The 19415-nt window shown below is 59.1% G+C and overlaps 7 protein-coding genes across 7 annotated transcripts; 4 read left to right on the forward strand and 3 right to left on the reverse strand.

Moving 5' to 3' along the window:
* The first annotated feature begins 209 nt into the window (after nucleotides 1–209).
* GGTG_00752 (hypothetical protein) lies at nucleotides 210–821 on the forward strand. The gene is made up of 2 exons (XM_009218503.1): nucleotides 210–361; nucleotides 447–821. The coding sequence occupies exon 2, from the start codon at nucleotides 451–453 to the stop codon at nucleotides 688–690; it is 240 nt and encodes a 79-aa protein (XP_009216767.1). The 5' UTR covers nucleotides 210–361; nucleotides 447–450; the 3' UTR covers nucleotides 691–821.
* Nucleotides 822–1085: 264 nt separating this feature from the next.
* GGTG_00753 (hypothetical protein) lies at nucleotides 1086–4291 on the forward strand. The gene is made up of 11 exons (XM_009218504.1): nucleotides 1086–1306; nucleotides 1399–1763; nucleotides 1903–2327; nucleotides 2415–2514; nucleotides 2588–2687; nucleotides 2777–2977; nucleotides 3056–3171; nucleotides 3232–3399; nucleotides 3495–3571; nucleotides 3685–3765; nucleotides 3841–4291. The coding sequence occupies exons 1-11, from the start codon at nucleotides 1196–1198 to the stop codon at nucleotides 3930–3932; spliced, it is 1836 nt and encodes a 611-aa protein (XP_009216768.1). The 5' UTR covers nucleotides 1086–1195; the 3' UTR covers nucleotides 3933–4291.
* Nucleotides 4292–4495: 204 nt separating this feature from the next.
* On the reverse strand, nucleotides 4496–5783 carry GGTG_00754 (hypothetical protein). The gene has a single exon (XM_009218505.1). It carries the CDS (start codon nucleotides 5702–5704, stop codon nucleotides 4706–4708), a length of 999 nt encoding a protein of 332 aa, XP_009216769.1. The 5' UTR covers nucleotides 5705–5783; the 3' UTR covers nucleotides 4496–4705.
* A 394-nt stretch (nucleotides 5784–6177) lies between these two features.
* On the reverse strand, nucleotides 6178–11158 carry GGTG_00755 (hypothetical protein). Its single transcript, XM_009218506.1, has 2 exons — nucleotides 6903–11158; nucleotides 6178–6786 (listed from the first exon to the last, which is right to left on the reverse strand). The coding sequence occupies exons 1-2, from the start codon at nucleotides 10932–10934 to the stop codon at nucleotides 6628–6630; spliced, it is 4191 nt and encodes a 1396-aa protein (XP_009216770.1). The 5' UTR covers nucleotides 10935–11158; the 3' UTR covers nucleotides 6178–6627.
* A 617-nt stretch (nucleotides 11159–11775) lies between these two features.
* Nucleotides 11776–13043, reverse strand: GGTG_00756 (hypothetical protein; the record flags this gene model as incomplete). The annotated part of the gene is made up of 5 exons (XM_009218507.1): nucleotides 12656–13043; nucleotides 12511–12573; nucleotides 12386–12448; nucleotides 12079–12309; nucleotides 11776–11964 (listed from the first exon to the last, which is right to left on the reverse strand). The coding sequence occupies exons 2-5, from the start codon at nucleotides 12511–12513 to the stop codon at nucleotides 11776–11778; spliced, it is 486 nt and encodes a 161-aa protein (XP_009216771.1). The 5' UTR covers nucleotides 12514–12573; nucleotides 12656–13043.
* A 468-nt stretch (nucleotides 13044–13511) lies between these two features.
* On the forward strand, nucleotides 13512–17571 carry GGTG_00757 (hypothetical protein; the record flags this gene model as incomplete). The annotated part of the gene is made up of 6 exons (XM_009218508.1): nucleotides 13512–15051; nucleotides 15180–15670; nucleotides 15744–15773; nucleotides 15841–16010; nucleotides 16112–16466; nucleotides 16559–17571. The coding sequence occupies 6 exons, from the start codon at nucleotides 13512–13514 to the stop codon at nucleotides 17162–17164; spliced, it is 3192 nt and encodes a 1063-aa protein (XP_009216772.1). The 3' UTR covers nucleotides 17165–17571.
* An 888-nt stretch (nucleotides 17572–18459) lies between these two features.
* Nucleotides 18460–19214, forward strand: GGTG_00758 (hypothetical protein). The gene has a single exon (XM_009218509.1). It carries the CDS (start codon nucleotides 18537–18539, stop codon nucleotides 19062–19064), a length of 528 nt encoding a protein of 175 aa, XP_009216773.1. The 5' UTR covers nucleotides 18460–18536; the 3' UTR covers nucleotides 19065–19214.
* Nucleotides 19215–19415: the final 201 nt, after the last annotated feature.

Raw genomic sequence — 19415 nt, forward strand, 5'->3', positions numbered from 1 at the left:
CCCCCCCCCCCCCCTTAGCCGTCTTTATCCGCATCGCAGCGGAGTATCATATGACTTTGGAGATCGGTATTTTAACCGGCAGTTTGCCCAATGTAAGCTGGCTTCGGTAGTTGAAGCAAGGCTTTTGATGTAGAGCGTCGCTTCTTCGAGGTTTGAGGGGGTAGCTATACTATATCTAGTCTCGCTCATGTTTACGAGCGATGTCCTGGCATATAAACACCTCCCATTTTAATCTTCTCCAGAAGCCATCGCAGACCAATTTCTTCCGGGGTTTTCCCTACACGAGGCAGTATCATCCTTCTCTCATCCACGTACAAAGCCTACGGCTCCAGGCACCAGTATCACAAACGAGCGAAACAAGGTAGCAAGCCCTCCCGCGTGACTAGCCTTGCCAGATCTGCTTGGCCTTTTACGTGCTGACACGCAACTTAACTGTCCTACCCTAGGTACATGAATATGTCCGGCATGCACAAAACCGCCTCGTCGGACGCGGCTGTCCGGGCCGACAACTCGACTCATACAACGCAGGCGCAAGAACGGGGCACTGTCCCACAGCATGGCCGTTCCCGTCGCCGCGAGGACGGGAGGGCTCAGCCATGGCTCCAGCACTGGCCGCCGTCGCGGGGCACGGCCGTTTCCACGGCGTACGGCTTCAAGAAGGGAGAGACGGTGCACATCTATGGGAATTAGGGCTGGCTTGTTGCAACACGTAATGTGTTTTTATCGATATTCCTTTTTTCCAAATGTGCAATGTGTATTGTGAATCAATTCAGGGATACGAACAGTCTAGCCTATGGCGTTCGGGTCGGCTGGGTGCAGGCGCCGACGCAGTGCGCTGTTACAATTGCCGCCAGGCCTGCACGCCCTCTAGTGTTGGGCAGAACAATGTGCGGTGTAGAGGGCGCAGAAAAGGGGCCAACAAAACGGCGTACTCTATACGCCGTTCAACGAGTCGGTTGCACACATAGCCAAACCAACACAGACGCATAGCATAGTTGCTTTGGCCATAAAACCCCCTACCAGCGGTCACCAGGGAGGTACCTAGTGCATCATGCCTGTGTCTGCCCTCCACAGTCTCCCATTTACCCATTTACCCGTTCTCAAGTCTAACCCTCGCCACGCAAACCAAAGGTTATCAAGATCCCGCCATTGAGCCACCTGGCCTACGTGCTCCGCACCCAGCAATTCCACGACCATGGGCATTGTCGCGACGAAGGCTATTCCGCCAAAACCTCGGGCCCCGTCGCTGGTGGAGCCCTTCGACGTCGGCGGAGCCTTGTATAGTGCCGGATCCACGACTCATCAGGTGGGTGGCCCTCTCTGACATCTGCCATCCAATAACTACCCCCAGGCTAGGCGGTTCGCTAATGTTTAGTTGCCCCGACCTGATGACTCTAGCTCCCGATCGGTCTCAAGGGAGCCCCTAGCCTCCTGACCGTGATTCGTGTGGACGATGGCGTATCGGACGTGACCTCGAAATGGCTGGAGGACTTCCTGGCCAAGGCCAACGACGACGTCTTTTCCCAGGAGTTCCTGCAGGGCGTGGTTCTCGTCTCAGCCAAGCCCAAGCTTTCCTTTTCAAAGGATGCTGAGCGGCTCCTCGCCAACCAAGGAATGCGCTGGAAGCGCATCATCCAAGGAGACTACGAAAATCTGACTCTGGGGCCGCACGTCGTGCTCGGGAACGTCATTGCACCGGTTTACAAGCTCTACGACGACACCCACCGGGCCTTTCTCCACTCCCTGTGGACAACCGAGAACAGGTACGTGCCCATGTAGATTGTAGCTGTTCATCATCCTACACAGATCGGTTTCTCAAGAACCTGCTCCTTTCACTGGACGTGACTTGGGCCACAAGCAAGCAGCTGACAGCAGTCTGCTCCTATCACCCCCAAAAAATAGAACATTCGAGGAGGTCAGGATCGCGGGCTGCTCCATCGAGACGCTCAAGATCGCCGTGCCGTCCCGCCTGGCCTCTCCCAAGAGCGACCGGCTCCCGCTGGCGGGCTGGCGCGTGGCGGTCAAGGACATATTCGAGATCGCGCAGGTCCGCACCACAGTGTGCAACAAGGCCTACTACGAGCTCTACGACGCGCCCGCCAAGACGGCGGCCTGCATCGAGCGCCTGATCGGGGCCGGCGCCGCCGTCGTCGGCACCACCAAGCTCGCCTCCTTCGCCGCTACCGAGGAGCCCGTCGAGTGCATCGACTACCAGGCCCCCTGGAACCCGCGCGCCGACGGCTACCAGTCGCCCGCCGGGAGCAGCAGCGGCAGCGGTGCCGCGTGCAGCGCCTACGAATGGCTCGACATCACCATCGGTTCCGACAGTCAGTTTTTATTCCGACCACTTCAGGCTTGAAAACTGTTGACCCAAGACTTTTGATGACTGACCGTTCCATTCCCAATCACTGCAGCAAGCGGAAGCGGCAGACGGCCGGGACACTGGAATGGCTGCTTCGCCATGCGGCCCACCCACGGGGTGCTTCCTGTCGAGGGCTACATCCCAAGCTTTAGGTAAGCTTCATATCAATAATCCCTTTCTGGGGCCTACTCGTCGCTATGCTAATATACATCATTCGCCACAAAGGCGATTCGACGTGCCGACCTTCTTCGGGAGGGACCTCGAGCACTGCAAGTACTTTGCGCAGTCGTGGTACGGAAGCGATTTGCGTGCCCCCAAGCCCACCGTAATAAGCTCCCCTATATTTGTATATGCATGTATATGCGGTGATACTCGCGCGGTCTCCTTGGTTTAACCAACATTAAAAAAAATTAGGGAACGCCTGCCATCATCTACCCGACCGACTACATCTCACTCATCGGGAACGAGACGCAGGTGGCTCTCATCGGCTCTTTCGTGGCCGATCTCGAGAAGTACCTGGGAGTGGAGCACAAGAAGGTTTCGTGCGTGGAGCTCTGGGACAAGGATCCTCCGGCCGAGGCTCACGGGGCTTCCTACCAAGAATATATGAAAGACGTGAGAATTCCCAGCCTGATTACACTAACGGGCACCAGGGGCAGAAATACTCACTCGCAATGTCTGGCTCTTACATAGGCCGGCCGCAACTCATTCTTCTATGACGACTACCACAGCTTCGACAAGTTCCGCGAGGACTACTTGAAAAAATTCGATAGACAGCCATACGTGAGCCCGCCGGTCCGCTGGCAATGGTACGCCAGCCATCTATCCTTCTTATACACACCACATAGGTCGCTAATTCCCCATCACAGGGAACTGTCCTCCAAGATCACCCAAGAGGAGCGCAATGAAGCCCTCAAGCGACTCGACGTCTACAAAAAGTGGTTCCTCGAGCAGGTCGCAAAGGAGCGTGAGACAGACGCCATCGTCATCATCCCAATCGAGGAGATCTCGCCCCGGTACCGGGACGATCCGCCGCTGTATGCACTGGAGCCCCTTCAATAATGCTTTGCCTCTCCCCATCTCATTTCTATCCGGAGAACTAACCGCGGTGATGGCTGGCCGCCCCGTCCAGGAAACCCTTCAACCCGGTCGGCGTGCCCAACCTCTTCCTCTCGCCCATCCTCGGAGGGCCCGAGTTGACAATCCCAAGTAAGTCCCAGCCGCAACTTTGTTCTCGAGCAGAGGGCTGTCGCAGCTACTCCTCTGTCCCTTTGCATAGCTATCTCCGCCGCTGCTAACTCACACCTCCTCCTCTGCCCCAGTCGGCTACTCAGCTTTCGAGTCCAAGGTGACGGGCAAGACCGAAAACCTCCCAGTTGCAATCTCGCTCCTGGCTTGCCCCGGTAAGCTATTGCCCAGGCGGAAACGCGGGAAACCGGCGCGATCAGTCTTCTAACTACCAAAATCATGCAAAACAGGCCGTGACCTCGAGCTCTTCGACATTGCCCTCGGGACGCTCAAGCAGGCGGGACGGCCGCTGGCTGTCAAGGCCGGACCCGAAATGTTCTAGGTGGATTTCGGGGACGCGCTCTTTTCAAGTCGCGCATGGTGGAGCGAGGTGGGCTGTTGTCGAGAGAACAGCAAGGCTATCACTGCGAAGGCGATTCGATGTATCACCTCGCTTTTTTGTTTTTTATTTATTTTGATGAGGCGGCGGAAACACGTGGTAATTTGAAGGAAGTAGTTGCAGGGCATCATCGGTAGGCTTGTGTAACAGTGAGGGATGGATGTAATGAGGGCATGGAAGTAAACCATCTCGATATATATGCAGAAAATCTAGCGAGATGGGAAGCCGGTCTCCCACGTTGAATATAGCCGGCGACGTCGGCCTCGTGGCCGTCAAAACCTCGCCGAACAGTTGATGCGTCACCTGGTCTGGCGTCGGCGTGAATTGAGCAAACATCTCGATACGGCCAGTCTGGCTTGACGTTGTAGGCACGGCTCTTCCAGAGGCAGTCGTTACGGGCTCGCCAGCCGCCGGCGGCATCTCAACGAAGTTAAAGGAATACTTCAACTCCACGTAACGTGTTTCACAAGCGAGTGCACCACCCAAAAGAATGCAACACCCAACCGCTCATTTTTAACAATCGGCGCGCATGCCAACCCAACAGCGCCAGGAATCCATTCAAGCTACTTGGAACTGTATACATCAGACGTTTATTCTTCTACTTGACAGATGCGCGCATTGTGTCCGGTTTTGCCGCAGGTGCCATATCGCCGTCGAGTCGTCAGCGCCCTCCTCGCCCGACTGTGCTCTACGGTCTGCTCCAACGGGTATAGGCGCTACCGAGGTTCCGTCGCCTCCGCCTCGTGCAAGCCCGGGTCCGCACTCTCTTGGACGAGAAGCTGCTTGTCCAGGTTCACGGCACCCAGATTGTTCATGTCAAACGGACTTGTCTTCTTGCCGAGGTTGATCTTCTTGCCGTACAGCACGGCAGCCCCATGCGGCACCTCCGGGTTGGGCGTGGGGTCGAAGTAGACGGGCTCGTCGCCGACTTCGCCGACGGCCCTTCGGAATCCCTCGGCCAGGTTGGAGAAGACCGAGACGTCGGTTACCGTGTCAAAGGTGGCGGCGAAGCGGCCAAAGTCGCCCTCGGGCCGCGCCAGCAGCACGGCGGTGCGCACAATGTGCGGCAGCCCGCTCTTCTTGACCGCGTTCTCGTGCAGCGCCCAGTACGCGGCGTTGCGGTCGCCCGTGGTCTTGCCGGCGAAGTAGGGGTAGCCGGCCGTCAGGCGGAAGTCGACGCGCTGGATGCCGTCCTTGGCGGTCTCGGTCGAGACCTCGGGCGAGACGGAGGCGTAGGGGGCGTAGCCGAAACTGCCGCCCAGCTTGAGGACGCGCTTCTGCGTGACCGTGTAGGTGATGGGGTCCGACTGCTGCGGGAGCGAGGGCGCCATGCCCTCGATGCCCGGCCCGTAGTCGGCCAGGCTCTCGGTCGCCTGCATGCCCGGCCGCTGGTCTGTCGCGGCGAAGATGACCTTGATGGTGGCCTCGCGGAAGCGCTTGCCCAACTTCCCCGGCACCAGCAGCCATTCGAAGACGACGAGCGTCGCCGGCGTGCCCTCGCCGTCCTCGAGATAGCCGTGCACCACATGGTAGAGCCGCCCGCGCACTGCCGTGATGCTGGGGTCTCGGCCCCAACCCGAGGCCGTCAGCCGCTCGTTCTCGCCCTTTTTGTTCCTGATGGGGAACCTGAAGCCGCTGTCGTTGCCGTCGTCTGCGACGAGGGGTATTCCGATATCCCAGCCATCGAGGTTGATGTCTTCAGCCTGCTCGTCCATTGCTGATGAAGGACAGGGGGAACGATGGGAATCTGCCCCAATTGTGTATTCGGATGAGAACTGCGAGTGTGTCGCAAAAAGAACAAGAAAAAGCGCCTCTAGGGACAAACTCAGTTGGAGCTTATGGCGTGGTAGCGGGCAAAATGCGGGGGCAACGGCTGGGTGAGGGTGTTACAGCCGGCCCAATTAGAGATAGCCAATAAACGACCCTTCTCTCGAAAGGGCGTTTTGTCGCCGTGGCCAGGACGACGTGCATGTTTCTCATGGCTTTATAGTGTGGCCCGAATCTGGGACCAGTATGTTCATAACAGTGTTGTTACGGGGTTTCGATACACCGAGACAGCGGCAAGGGTCTGATAGGTGTGAATAAATTACATGGAGGTTCAAAGCTACAAGTAAACTCGTCACAGGACCGACGCAGCAATCAAGTACACCCGTATTGCAACGTTGTAGGGTGCGCATCCATACGATCTGGGCGGCATAAGGAGCATGAGGCCGGCGATAGCGGTCTTGAGAGAAGGGGAATAAGACGGTCCCTCGGTCGGTCACGCTCAGAGTTTGCATGTGCAGCTACTCTGCTCACACAATAAGAGCCTCTGCTACTATATTAACATGGCATTTTAGCTTATGTAGTGCAAACCCGCCATTTCCGCCGTGCCAGGCCGCCTCCCGTCGGTACCTATATAAAAACACGGGATGTTCGTGGTGCGAATGGTATTATCTTCTCCCATGGGTAGCGCGGATAGATTAACATCCCAGAAGTGCCAACGCCGAAAAGTCCCGAGCATAGCGAGAAGAAACGCTGCTGCTGCTGCCTAGGTCTGCATTCCATGGAAGCTAGCAAGGGCCTCCACAAGGCTTTTGGGGGAGAAGAGCCAAGATCCCAAGTGAGAGAAAAAAAACATTCTTTTTTCCCTTTTCTATCATTTCGTTTCTCCTTGCGTCACCTCGACCCACTCGCCTTCCGACACTATCAAGTGCCCTCGGGGATGGATCCTGTCGACGTGTTTGGCGCACTTGAAGCACAGGTTGAAGTCACCGCATGCCTCCTTGGTGCAGCGGTATCGTTCACCGTAAATAGGCTGTGTAATGTCAGTGGAGTATTCGTTAGCGGCGCAAGCGTCACCTGGGTGGCATTGAGAAAACTGTGCCTCGAGCATGGCACCACCAAACTCGGGGGGGGGGGGGGAGAACTTGCGCAGAAACAGGCTTCGCAGCTGACGCTGTGCGCCGCGCCTGGCTCCTTGGGTAAGTCGCTTCCCTCATCACTGTCGTCGTCGTCGTCGTCGACGTTGGTGTCGGTGTCGGTGTCGGATTTGCCGAGTAGACGGAGGGTCTCGTCGCCGCCGTTGTCGTGGAAGATGGCCACGTGGCGCGGGGTCCATCCGGACTCGGTCCTCGCCCTGACGTCGGCGCCGTTTTCCAGCAGGTAGGAGATGACGACGAGGTTGTCGCGCTTCCGGCAGGCCCAGTGCAGCGGCGTCCAGCCGTCGGCGTCGGGCGCGGTGAAGTAGATCGAGGTCAGCCTTTTCACGGCCTCGCGGAGCAGGTCCGGGCGTGGGGCGGCGGCGTCTTCGGGCGGCCCCACGTTGTTCTTGAAGAAGGTGATGGGGGACATGGCCTCTACAAGCTGCGGCGATTCGGACACGGCCGCGTAGTGCTGGCCGCCCCGGCCCTGGTAGTCGGACGTGTGGAGGCGGGTGTCGCCCTTCTGCAGCAGCCGCGTCACCTCCCAGTCGCCGGCGTGGATGGCGATGTGCATGGGCCGCCGCCCCACGGCGTCGACCGTGGATGCGGGGAGCCCGTGGGCCAGGAGCCACTCGACCGCGGCTGGGCATCGAGCCCGGGCGGCCATGTGCAGCAGCGACCGGCGTGAGGGACCCTCGCACGCCCCGAGATAGCTGTCGTGCCTGTAGAGGATGTCCAGGAGGCTGTCGATGGGCTCGTCCCGCTCATGTGGCCTGTGGACGAGGCCTCTGAGGGCCGCCTGCAATGGCGTGCCGTGCTTCCTCGGCGCGGACCGGTCGGCGTCGGCGGAGCCGGTTGTTGTCGTTGTCGGCCACCGCTCGATGATAAGGCTGGCGACGTCTCGGAGACGACGGAAGGCGGCCGCGTTGAGAGCGGTGCCGTGGGGGCCACCGACGACGCGCGGGTCGGCCCCGCGATCAAGGAGCATGCGTACCATCTCGAGCTGCTTGTCATTGGCGAGGACGGCGGCCTGAAGTGCAGTGCCATGTCGGCCCGCCACCCTGTTGGCGTCGGTGGTCTTGGCCTCCAGGATGACCTCCATCGCCTCGAGTTCACCCCTCGAGGCGGCAAAATGCAATGCTGTGCCGTCGCCGTCGATGCCGTCGTTGTTGTCGTCGTCTGGGTCGATAAGGTCGTTGGCGCCACCCCATTCGTCCAGAATGGGTCGGAGCAGCGGCAAGCAGTGGTACTTGACAGCCAACCTCAGGGCCTTGGCTGCCGTACACCCGTCGGGCGCGACACCACCACCACCACCACCAGCACTGGCGCTCCGGGTGTAGGCCTCGACCAGGACGATGGCTACCTTGGTGCTCGACTGCCCGAGCGCGAGCTCGAGATTGTTCTCGCACATGGTCCAGGATGGCGGGCGCCTCAGCTTGGCGCCTCTCTGCAGCAACATGCGCACCACCTGCGCCCTATTGCTGGAGATGGCTATCGACAGAGGCGTCTCGTCGGTTTGTCTCTCGGCATCCGGGTTCGCGCCGGCCTCGAGCAGCATCCGTGCCGAATCGACCACGTCGCTCCAGATGGCGTCGAACAGCGGCGGGCCCCCCTTCGTGTCCACGGCGTCGTGCCTAGCGCCCCGCAGCAGCAGCAACTGGAGGAGCCCGGCGTGGCCGTTGGACGCGGCGATGTGGAGCAGGCTGTCTTTGTAGTAGCCCTGCATGTCCCGCGCGTTGGCGTCGCAGCCCGAGTCCAGGAGGAGCTCGACCACCATGGTCCGGGATTGCCGGACCGCCTCGACAGTCGCTCTCTGACGCTCACCGTCGCCGGCAGGGGCAGCACGCAGAAGCAGCAGCTTCACCATGTGCACCTGGCCGCTGCGACAGGCCGCCACGAACGGCGTACGACCCGAGCTGTCCGTGGCGCTAAGACTCGCATCGCGACCCAAGAGCTCCTCGGCCGCCTCGGCCCGACCCCAGTAGCAGGCGTAGTGCAGCGGCGTAAATCCGTTCTTCAGGCAGGCTCCGTCGACGCTGGCCCCCTTGTCGGCGAGATAGCGCACCAGGCTGACCGAACCTCTCTGCGCCGCCAGATGTAGCGCTGTGGGCTTGTCGTCGGGGGAAAGGGAGAGGAGCGCACCCTTGTCCACAAGTGCACGGACAAATGCGCCGTCGTGTCGGTCGTGCTTGACCGCTTCCATGAGCATCGTCATGCCGCCCCGGTTGACTGCGTTGACGGGGCTGTCGAGACTAGCCGCGTCCGGCGCTCCGGGTCCGGGTCCGGGTCCCGCTCCGGCTACACTGCCGCGTCGGGCAGCGCCGCCGGTTGTGGATATCGCATCATCGCCCGCCTGTATCTCTGCGTACACGCCCCAGTCGTCCAAGAAACTCCGGGACAGTGGCCGGTCAAATACACCGATATCCCCGTGTCCGATGTCGGGACTAACAATGTCCACAGGCATCTCCCCGTCCTCGACATTCGAAGGCGCGGCCCGAAGCTGGGTCAAGAGATACGAAGAAGTCCGTCTGTGGCCGTTTCGGAGTGAAAGGTGAAGCGGAAGGTCTAGATTTGCGTCCCTTGCGCCTGCGTCAGCCCCGTTTGACACCAGAAGGCGGACGAGGGAATAAAAGCCGTAACGCGAGGCGACGTGCAGAGGACTGGTGCCGGGCCCATCAGCAGGGAGGAGGTTGAGGTTGCGGTCGACCTTGCCAGTGTAGGATAACATGGTATGGACCAGCTGCGTGAAGCCGTGCGAGACGGCGATGAGCAGCGGCCTCGTTTCCGCTTCCGCGGTTGGCGTGTCCATGCGAACGTCGAGCTCGCCAAGCCGGGCGACGATGCTGTCATGGCCGCTCTGTGCAGCCGAGTGCACAACCGTCCAGCCCGAGTCCTTAAGGTTCGCCTCCCTCACCATCGGGCCCCAGGCTCCCTCGTCGTCGAGGATCGACTCGGCCGCCGCCGCATCGTCAAAATCGCAGGCAATCTGGAGGGCTCTCGAGAAGCACATTGGAGGCGGCTGGCTCACCAGTTGGGCAAAAATGCCATCTGCCGCTTTGGTATTCCCCAATGCCACTGCCGTCAAGTAGGCGTCGGCCTTTTCCTGCGGATCCCCGAACACGTCGGCTTTGGCCATAACGCCCTCGCCGAGCTCCCAGGGCATAGTCCCTACGGCTCGTATCACCGCCTGTTTGTCGAACGTCGCCAAATCCATGCAGAGGGCCAGGAGAAGCTCCCGGTCGGTCCGCTCGGAAGCTATGACGAGTAGCCTGTCCAGCACCGCCTCGGACGACCGACCGAGGTATAGCCACTGACACACCTCCAGCATCCGGAAGGAATCGATGTGAAGGCGACCGCGAAGCTGCTTGCCGTCAGGACGCTGGTTATTCTCGCCTCCCTCGCCCTTGCCCTTGCCATATTGCCGACCGGCTTCTGGCAGGATGAATTCCAAAAGATCGATCCAGCGGTCGACGTTCGCGTCGTCACTGGCAAATGCCGAGTAGAGGGGGTCATCCGGCGGGCAAGGGCCGGCGCGTCGATAATGGCAAAGCCAATGCCGAGCGGCATACCGCGCCATTGTCTGTTTGTGATCGAGAGCCATCGGAGGCTTCCAGACGTGGCTCATCAAGTATTCGAGGCACACGTGAGCGATGTATGTATCAGCCGAGGGACAGGCGACCGAATGGCCCTGGAGCGTCGTCCGGAAGAGCTCGTCAAGCGTCTGGGCGGGGAGGCCTCCACAAAGCGCCAACCGACCGCTGTAGATCTGCACGACCCCGGGGAGAATATCAGGCAAGTTGGCTATGCTGCCGTGTGTCGATGGCCAAGGATTGCCCGGTCGCCGAGTGCATTCGAATGCTAGAATGGCATCGAGCTCGGGAATGGACAAGGGCTCTGTTGCGTGAGCCACCCAGAACACGGCTCTGGTGATAAAAGTCCCATACTCGTTGCTTGCCAGCCTGATCGCCACAGCCGCGTCAGGTGTCGCACACGCCGTCCATATCCGAGAGATATCGGCATCCAAGGCGTGGGGGATGCCCATACGCAGGAAAATCTCTGACTGTCTGTAGTCAGTCGAAGACGACAACTTGTCAACGAGAGCGTCGCACGCCGCCACCAAGAGCTGCGAAGGCTGCTTTAGGGCGGCGGCCGTGGCCAATTCCCCGAGGTCTTTCCTGATGTATTCTGCGAATTCCGCCGCCTTCAAGTCCAAATCGAAACATGGACTGGATTCCAGCGGCACGTGCGAGAATCTCTCCGCCGCAACAATTATTCGCAGCGGGATCTCGGTACGTTGGGCTGCCAGGATCACGCGGCGTAGGACCTCGGCTTGTAGGCTGGACGCATCCGCATTGATGAGACAGTACGACTGCGTCTGCCGAGGGGCGTGTAGCAGCGTCTTGAGACAGCGCCATAGCGTGCGGCTTCTCCATTGGCGGCTTTGGGAGGCCACTGAGTCCAGGAGGATGGGCTGCAGGTGACGGATCGCGAGGTACAGACGAGGCTCCTGCTGGAGGAATTGCCGGATGAGGGCCGAGTAAACCTGTGCTTCGTCTGTTGGCCCTAGCTTGGGCGGCTCTGTGCCAGAGACGAGGAGCACGCATTGGTGACTTGGAGAATGGGCCCTCAGCGACTTTCCGAGGGCATTCAACACGCCAGCCGGGCTTAGACTCCGTCCTAGTGCCAGCCGCAGGATCGTGTCCGGTTGGCGCCTTAACGAGATCCATTCGGCCACCCTTGGCATTTCAAGAAGACTCGCGGCGAGGTGGCAATATTGTTCGAACGGTAAGGGTTCCTGTCGAGGTTCGAGCTCATGATGAGATAGCAGCCGCAAAAAGGCCCGATACGGTTTCCACTGAGCTGTGCAAGGCCGAAGCTTCTAATCAGTCCACGCGCAGCGTCTGATACGAAGGCATGGGATTTGGCATACCCATTGTGGCATCCCGTAGTTGCCTGCCCAGCTGGGTTACCTCGCTCTGCGGCATGTATTCGCAGGGGCAGCCGTAGGGCTGGTCGACCCCGACGCGCTCTTCATTTGCTAGTCCTAGCGTTGCACACTCCTTTGGCATAAACTGGTCCCGTGGTTAGGCATAAAGTCAGCCGGATATTCCAAAAGCCTCTAGGTAGCGAGCTATAGGAAAAGGTTTTTGAGTTTGGCGGCTGAGAACGTTTGCGGGGCAACTCACCCAAAGATCGTCGGGCATATACCTCGGGTCCCGATAGTGGCTGATGATGCGAAACGTTTCTGGCAGGGCATTGAACTCGCTGGCCAGACCCTCGTGCTGGGAGGATAGTTGGCCAAGGGCCTTAGGGAGCCAATGGCCGAGTCGGCCACTGTAGCGAGACTCGAGAACGCCCAACAGAAGGGTTGGCCAGCTGTTATCATGCGAGCTGCGGTGCGGCGTCTCGAAGAAGACCTGGTCTTATGTTTGAGTGTGCACATGCCAGCAGAAAGGACCAAGGGGTGCTTGACCCGGGGGGAACTGCACTCACGAGGCAGCATGTTTTGTCGAGGATGCCTCGATAACTGGGATCCTTCGCAGCAAGCACGAGAGCCTTGGGCTCAAAGTAAGTATGTAGTATCTAAACCCCACCACATGCGGCCTTTTCAAACTCACCATCTTCAAAATCGAGCCTCCCAAGTCATGAGCGAGAAAGACCAGAGAACCTCCCTTTAAAGCCTAGATAGTCGTGTCGGTCATTAACGGGGAGTCCTTTGCTCAGCAGACAAACTCAACCGGGTAGTAAGCAGTGGGCACTTACATAGGCTTGGAGTCCGAAGAGCAGTTTCAGTGCAGCATCCTCCAGACCGGTTGACGTGGCAGCCTCGCCCACCACGTCCGCCCACAGTCTACGGAAGCTGGAGGGCCGTTGACTGTGGAGTTCCAGGCTGGAGGGCTGACAGCGCGCTCCCGCGAGGCCATGCACCTGTATGATGACCCTAGATGGGGTCAGTTTATGTCGGTCGCCACCTCGTATACCTCAACGGCCCAACATACGGATCTGGAGGACCCGCCTCGCTGGCGCCTTCGATGACTTCGCCCCTCAGGCATTCCGGGAGGTTAGCGATCGGCGCCGCCTCGACCTGGAAACCCAGCGGCGCCATTGCACAACTGTGTTTGCAATCACGGGTGACGTTAGAACCGGGCTGTCACCCCCGAGCCGACGTCGGCCGAAGCCGTGAGGAAAGACGGCGTACGCGGCGGGGTGGGCGAGACAACGGGAGAGACGGGGCGTGCTGTCGGCTGAGGCGCGAGGTGACGTGTCACGCAGCCTCGGGGCCGGGCCGGCCAACAGGACGCCGAGAGGGGTACCTTCCTACCTATGTATGAGCCATCACGTGGCTGGTTACATTGCGTATACCGCTTACCACGACCCCTCGACCCCGCGTACAGGGGCCCTCAGGCATTGGAGGTTCGGCATGAACGATTCGCCCGACCACGTTCAGAGACGGGTTATGGCAGGTATGACAAGTAATATGTAGCAGTAGGCAGCCTTCTCAGCTCTGCCGCGACCAGCGCCTAGCTCGCGACTCGACGTGCCTCAGAGTCTACCACCTCGGACTTTCGACTCTCCCCATAGGATCGGCCATCGCTCGAGTGTGGATTCTGTCGCGGCCATGGCCCAATTCTGGCAGAGCTTCCAGGACGTCTACGGCGACTTTGGCGAAGCCAGCACCACCGTGGACGAATATGCGATAGCCAACATCCAGAGCGCTCAGCCCGAACCCGTCAGCGTCGGCAGCGATGCAGACGATATAAACCCCACCAACCTTCTGCGTGCTAGAAAAGATGTTATAGGAATGATCGCAGACGCGTCGCTCTCGGCTTCAGGGGCCCTGGTGCCCGAGGCTGAGTCCGCCGTGCGCGCCCGAATCCGAGACTGTCTGGAGATGGAGTCGCGCTTGCACCGAGGCGGCCAGGACGCGGCTGAAGCTGTCAACTTGTTGCAATACGTGCTCGGAAAAACCGATAGCTTCTTGAACAAAAACCCGCTCCATCGGGCCAAGCTCCTGGTTCAGCTTATCCTGGAGACGAACAAGGAGAGAGAACGACGGCTTCCACTGTTGCGTCCCAGCGGGGGACAACATCCCTTGTTCATGGCCATCGAATTTGACATCGGGTCCAAGAAGGACGAAGAGCCCTCGGACCTCGCTAGATTCCTATGCAGCGTCTTGGACCAACGCGAAGCGGCCGACGCGATATCCACGCAGAACGCGGCCGGCGAGACATGTCTCCATCAAGCCATCCGGAAGGACCTGGACGGAGTCGAGGAGATGATCGACCTCGCGCACATCGAGATCTTTCAGTGCCAAAGCCTGCCCAAGAGCCCTCCCGCACCCCAGCAGTGGGAAGGGCCGCGCGAGGAACATGACGGGAACACGCCCTTGCACGACGCCCTGCACCACTCGAAATGCTACCCTGCCTTCCCGGGGTGTCCACCGGCAGTGCGCTGGCTCTTCAAGGCGGTCATGCCCGACCAGGCGGCACCGGTCACGTCCGCCCAGCCGAACCAGCACAGGGCCCAGGTGCAGGCACCGCGGCCGGATGCAAGTGGCCCGGCCGGCCAGGCAAACAAGGCCGGCCAACCGCTCACCCGGCGGCCGACCCTGCCCCCCTCGTCCTCGGAGCTTGGGGCCAACGCGTGCAGCACCTGCAAGGCGGCCGCCCAGACCTTCCTCGAGACGAGAGCCCGCCGGCTGCGCATCTTGGAGAAGCTCCTGCAGCGCGACAGTCATGCCTTGACCGTGCACAACTCGACCGGCCAGTCGCCATACCTTTACTTCACGCGCGACGCCACCAAGGCTGCAGAGGCGGCCGCTAGATCCACGAACACTAGTCTGGGCGGGCCGGGGGAGAGGGGAGCTCTGAAGCCGTCCGATGTCTCCGCTATTGCGAAGGGCAAGGGCGCCTCCGACAGTGGGAAGAATACAGAGCCCTCCATCGCTTTGCAGGGCAACCAGGCCAGCCCGGCCAACAAGAAGGCCCCTATGCAGGGTTCGGTGTCCTCACACGAGCTCCATCATCTACGGACGGATTTGTTAGCCATAGAGATTACCAACCTCTGTCAGCGCGAGGTGTTCGAGCTGGGTGGGTATGAAAAGGCGTACCAATGTCTCTTTCCGAGCCAGAAAGCCGCCACGGCACCCACCTGTCAGGGTTAGTCTAGTCCTCTGTGCCCATTTCTTTTCCCATTTGTTCTTTATTACCTTGCCGGCCAACCGTGAAGCCATAGGGCATTTCTTTGGACGGCGAAACTGTTGACAAGCTTCCTCTGGCTACTGCAGCCGAGGCCGACCTCGATGTATTTTTCATCTTGGACGGGAAGACGCAGCGCATCTCCCATACTACTACCTCCAACTTCAACTATCTCCAGTTCGCGCCCGAAATGGCCAAAGTCGTCCTGAGCCTCGAATATAACCGCGATCGAGTTGTTGGGTCGTTGGATGAAGTTTGGAAATCGGACCAACTCAACATCATCAATGTCTTCAAGTGGCTCAAGGGCCGCAAAGACAGCCCCAGGGCTCCAGGAAAGGGAGTGAGGTCAATACTCAAGCTGGTCGTGCTTGACAACAAGGAGCGGCCTTGCAGCGACGAGACGGTGGAAAAATGCCTCGACGGCCTCGAGATTCGCTACCTGGACTGGAACACGCCAGATCTGGCGGCCGAGACGCTAGGAAAGGCCAAGGAGCTGGTCGAGCTCGACCTGTACTGGAGTGGCCTGCGGGCCGTCATGAGCGGTTGGCTGGACACCAAGGGGCTGAGCATTCTCAAGAGCGTTCGTATCCGCTAACCCTCGGGTTTTATCACCTAAGGCGCCAGCCCGTTCTGACTGTTACCGGTCGCTACAGCTGCGCACTATCCGCCTCCACGCCAGGCCGGTGAGCTTCGCCCGGGGGGGGGAATACAAAGACGTCCATAACGCAGAGGCTGACGAACCAACTGCAGGGCCGCGAAGAGGCTGGCGTCCAGCTACTGAAGGACCTCGTTGTTGTCAGCAATCCGGGCCAGCCGGAATCGGACAGGGCGCTACGGAAAGTAATCCCGGCCGACAAGAACAAGAAGCCGCAGGCGTCCAGCGGGGCCGAAGGTCGTTCGGACGACTCGAACGATTCCACGTCAGCTCCCCAACCCTCTTCCGTTTCTCCGTCTTGCATGCGCGGCGCAATTTGTCCGCTCGTAAGGAAAGCAGCCGGAGCTAACTAGCCTGCCTACCTAGTCTGCCGCATCCGTGGATCAAGGCGGCCAAGGCGATGGGCGAGTGGCTCGTGAACCTGGATGGGATTTCGGAAAGGCCGCCCGGCCGCGACCAGCTGGTCAAGATAGCCTTGCTGGACGATGGTGTCGACCCCACCTTCCATGGGGTCGGTCGCTACCTGGCACATCCAAGGTGGCCGCGGGACAGCTCAAGCGACCCCAAGCCCTTGTTCCTGTCGTCCAAGCAGCATGGCAGCAAGCTTGCCTGGCTCATCAAGTCAGTTTGTCCCCATGTTAGAATCTACGTGGGCAAGCTCACCTACGAGTCGGACAACGGCCTGAGGCAGCGCAGCTTCAGCTTGAAGCAGGCCAAGGACGTAGGTCCTCCCCCCTCCCCTCCACCCCAAGCCAAAACTAGAATTCTTCCCACCCTCTCGATGCGAGTTGGGCTGACCTAGCAGCGCCTTAGGCCATAGACTGGGCGGTCCGTTGCAAGGTGGACATCATCTCCATGAGCTGGAGCGTCAGGAAGCTCTCCGAGAAGAAAGGGAACCAAGCCGACGACATTGAAGCCCTAAAGACGTCCATCGACAATGCGTCCAAGGCGAACATCCTCATGTTCTGCGCGGCCGGGGACAACATGGGCAACAGCCGGTCCGACAATGAATGGCTGCCGTGCGGCTGGCCCGAGACGCGCAGCATTGGGGCCACTGACCGGTACAACGGCATCCAGCCGTACGTGGTCCAGAGGGGGGTCGACTACTACTTCCCGGGCGAGTACCTGTTTGTCGACATCGACAAGAGCCCTACCACCTACCAAGCCGGCAACTCGGGCGCCACCGCCTTGGCCTCGGGCCTGGCCGCCCTGGTCCTCTTTTGCATGCGCAGAGAGAAGCTCGCCATCCCCAAGGACGTAGCCAAGTTCATGGACCGCGTCATGACCAACGTCTTCACCAGCCGAGACGGGACCAACCTCGACAAGGTGGTCCAGTCGAGCGTTTTGATAAGGGCTGTTAACGACAACATGGAATTGAAGGAGCTGGCGGGTAAATTCAGTGCCCAGTTTGACGGATAAAGCTGAGCCTGGCTCAAACGATGGCGCGAAAGATTGCGGCACAAGTCAAGTCCAGAGACAAGTCACAACATGGGCTAATGTTTGAGTGATTAGGTACCCAGGTATATGATGCGGTTGGAGGGACTGCCTGTTGTGGATTCACTAGCCACGATAGGTATGTGGGGCCGATGGGTCGTGGTAAATGCAATGTAGCAGCCGCGTGATGGCTGACGGAGGTGTCAGGCAAAAGTTTTCGCCGTGGGGCATGTATCGACCAGGGCAGGGCGTGTTCAGCTCCTACCAAATAAGGCCTAGTGTGATGATCTCTAGGGTCATGGAAAGTAGTGCAAAAGTTGAGGGATCGCCTGCCGGAGGCCCCCGCGTGCCCAATTGGGATAAGCCCAATTGGGAGGCGCGTGGTCACCTGACAGGGTTAGGGCGGGGCCCACCAGAAGAGTGGGTCCCCGATCCTCCCAAGAGGACTGCTTAAGGCAATCGCCCGTGCGAATAGCTTCATATTCTACAGGGGCCTTAAAGGCCGTGATACCTAGCTTATACATTTTTCAAAAATCAGTTATAGGTTTAGTGCTGTAAGAATATGTTAATTATGAACTTCTATGCGTTGCTATTAGTCGTGGCATACCCCGGCCCCACGGCGAAAACTTTTGCCTGACACTTCCGTATACCATCTGCGAGGGAAAGAAAGAGGAAAAACCCACCCAGTAACAGGGGGGTAACAGTAACAGGGGGTAACAGGGGGTTTGAAACTGGAGATCGCAGGGGTCGTGGTGACTTGGGGGGATATACGAGACTTCAAGAATTTCTCGTCCTTTGAAAGCTTTTCTCGATTTCTCTCCTTTTTTTTCCTCTTTCTTTCCCTCGCAGATGGTACATAGGTAGCCTCTCCCGAAATCTTTGGCCAGCTGTCCCAATCGGGTTAATTAGCATTTTGGCCCGAGTTAGGTAGTCCGCCTGCCATCCTCCTGTTCCTGGCCAAGTCAAGTCCAGGTGCGGCGGTAGAGAGCCTCCGCACCAACACAAAGTGCCAAGAGCTAGGTGCCTTTATTGGGGCAGTGCCCCGCGCAAAGATGGTGTATACATGGTGTCCGAGGGTGGTGGTGTTTAGAGATGTATATAAGGGAGTGGTGCCCAGCCCTTTTGTGATGATCTCTAGGGGTCTCATAAAGTAGTGCCAAAGTTGATGCCCGGGAAGCCCTCGCGTGCCCAATTGGGATAAGCCCAATTGGGAGGCGCGTGGTCATCTTATGGCGGGGCCCACCGGGAGAGTGGGTCCCCGATCTTCCCAGAAGGGCAACTGCTCAAGGCAATCATATCCTTACAGGTCGGGGAAAACAGCGACTGCTTCTTCTCCAGGTCCAAATTCTACATCACCATGTCAAACTCGTTCAACACTGACGCATACTGGTGCACCCAGCCTCCGCCCAGACTTTGGCGGGTGGTCCATTGCAACACTAAGGCGTATGAGGACAATGAGACGGGGGGCCTCGTCGCGCGTGACAGCACCCGTCAGTTCTTGAGCCAGCAGGACCTGACGGAAGCTGTCCAAAGCCACCTCGACTGGAACCCCAAACAGAACAGCTGCTTCCAGTCTACGTTTTTCAACTGGGACCACGCTCGCAACTGGACGCGATGGCAAAATGACAAGGACATTATGAGATGCGGGCAGAAAAACATCGAAATCACTCTTATAGATTCGTCCAAGCTTGTCCAATCCACGGATATCTTTATACCGCAGTCCTTTTCGGAATTGGACCTGCAGAGGGAGCCGAAACCCGACGAGGTGCTTGTTTTGCATCGGATGCGATTGCGGCTATTGGGTAGCACCTCGAAAACAGATACCCGGACGCCTTCATATCGGGAAAATGGGCTGGGATCCAGCAGGAAAACGAGTGTGATGTGACGCCGGGTAGCTTGTCGCGGGCACGCAGTCGAAGGATCCCGTGAGATCCCTCGCAGCAGAGAGGGTAGGAGATGCAGGTGACGGCTATCACTCGAGGTCCATTGATCACACCCCCAAGCATGCAGATGCAGATTCCATGTCACCTGGCGAGATCGTTGGAGCGCGAAGCGGCTTCCGTAACGAGAGGTCCATCTCCTCCCTCGCTTCTTTGGCAGATGCTACCCCTGAGGTGATTGCGGGGCAAAACCCTGCGGTCCCCAACAGACCTGCCCGAACCGTGCACGAACACAACACACACGAGACGCAGGGGATACTGTCGTTTGTACGCACGGGTGAGGGATTCGCCACGTG

This window comes from Gaeumannomyces tritici (genome assembly GCF_000145635.1).
Source record: "Gaeumannomyces tritici R3-111a-1 unplaced genomic scaffold supercont2.1, whole genome shotgun sequence".
NCBI classification, from domain to species: Eukaryota; Fungi; Ascomycota; class Sordariomycetes; order Magnaporthales; family Magnaporthaceae; genus Gaeumannomyces; species Gaeumannomyces tritici.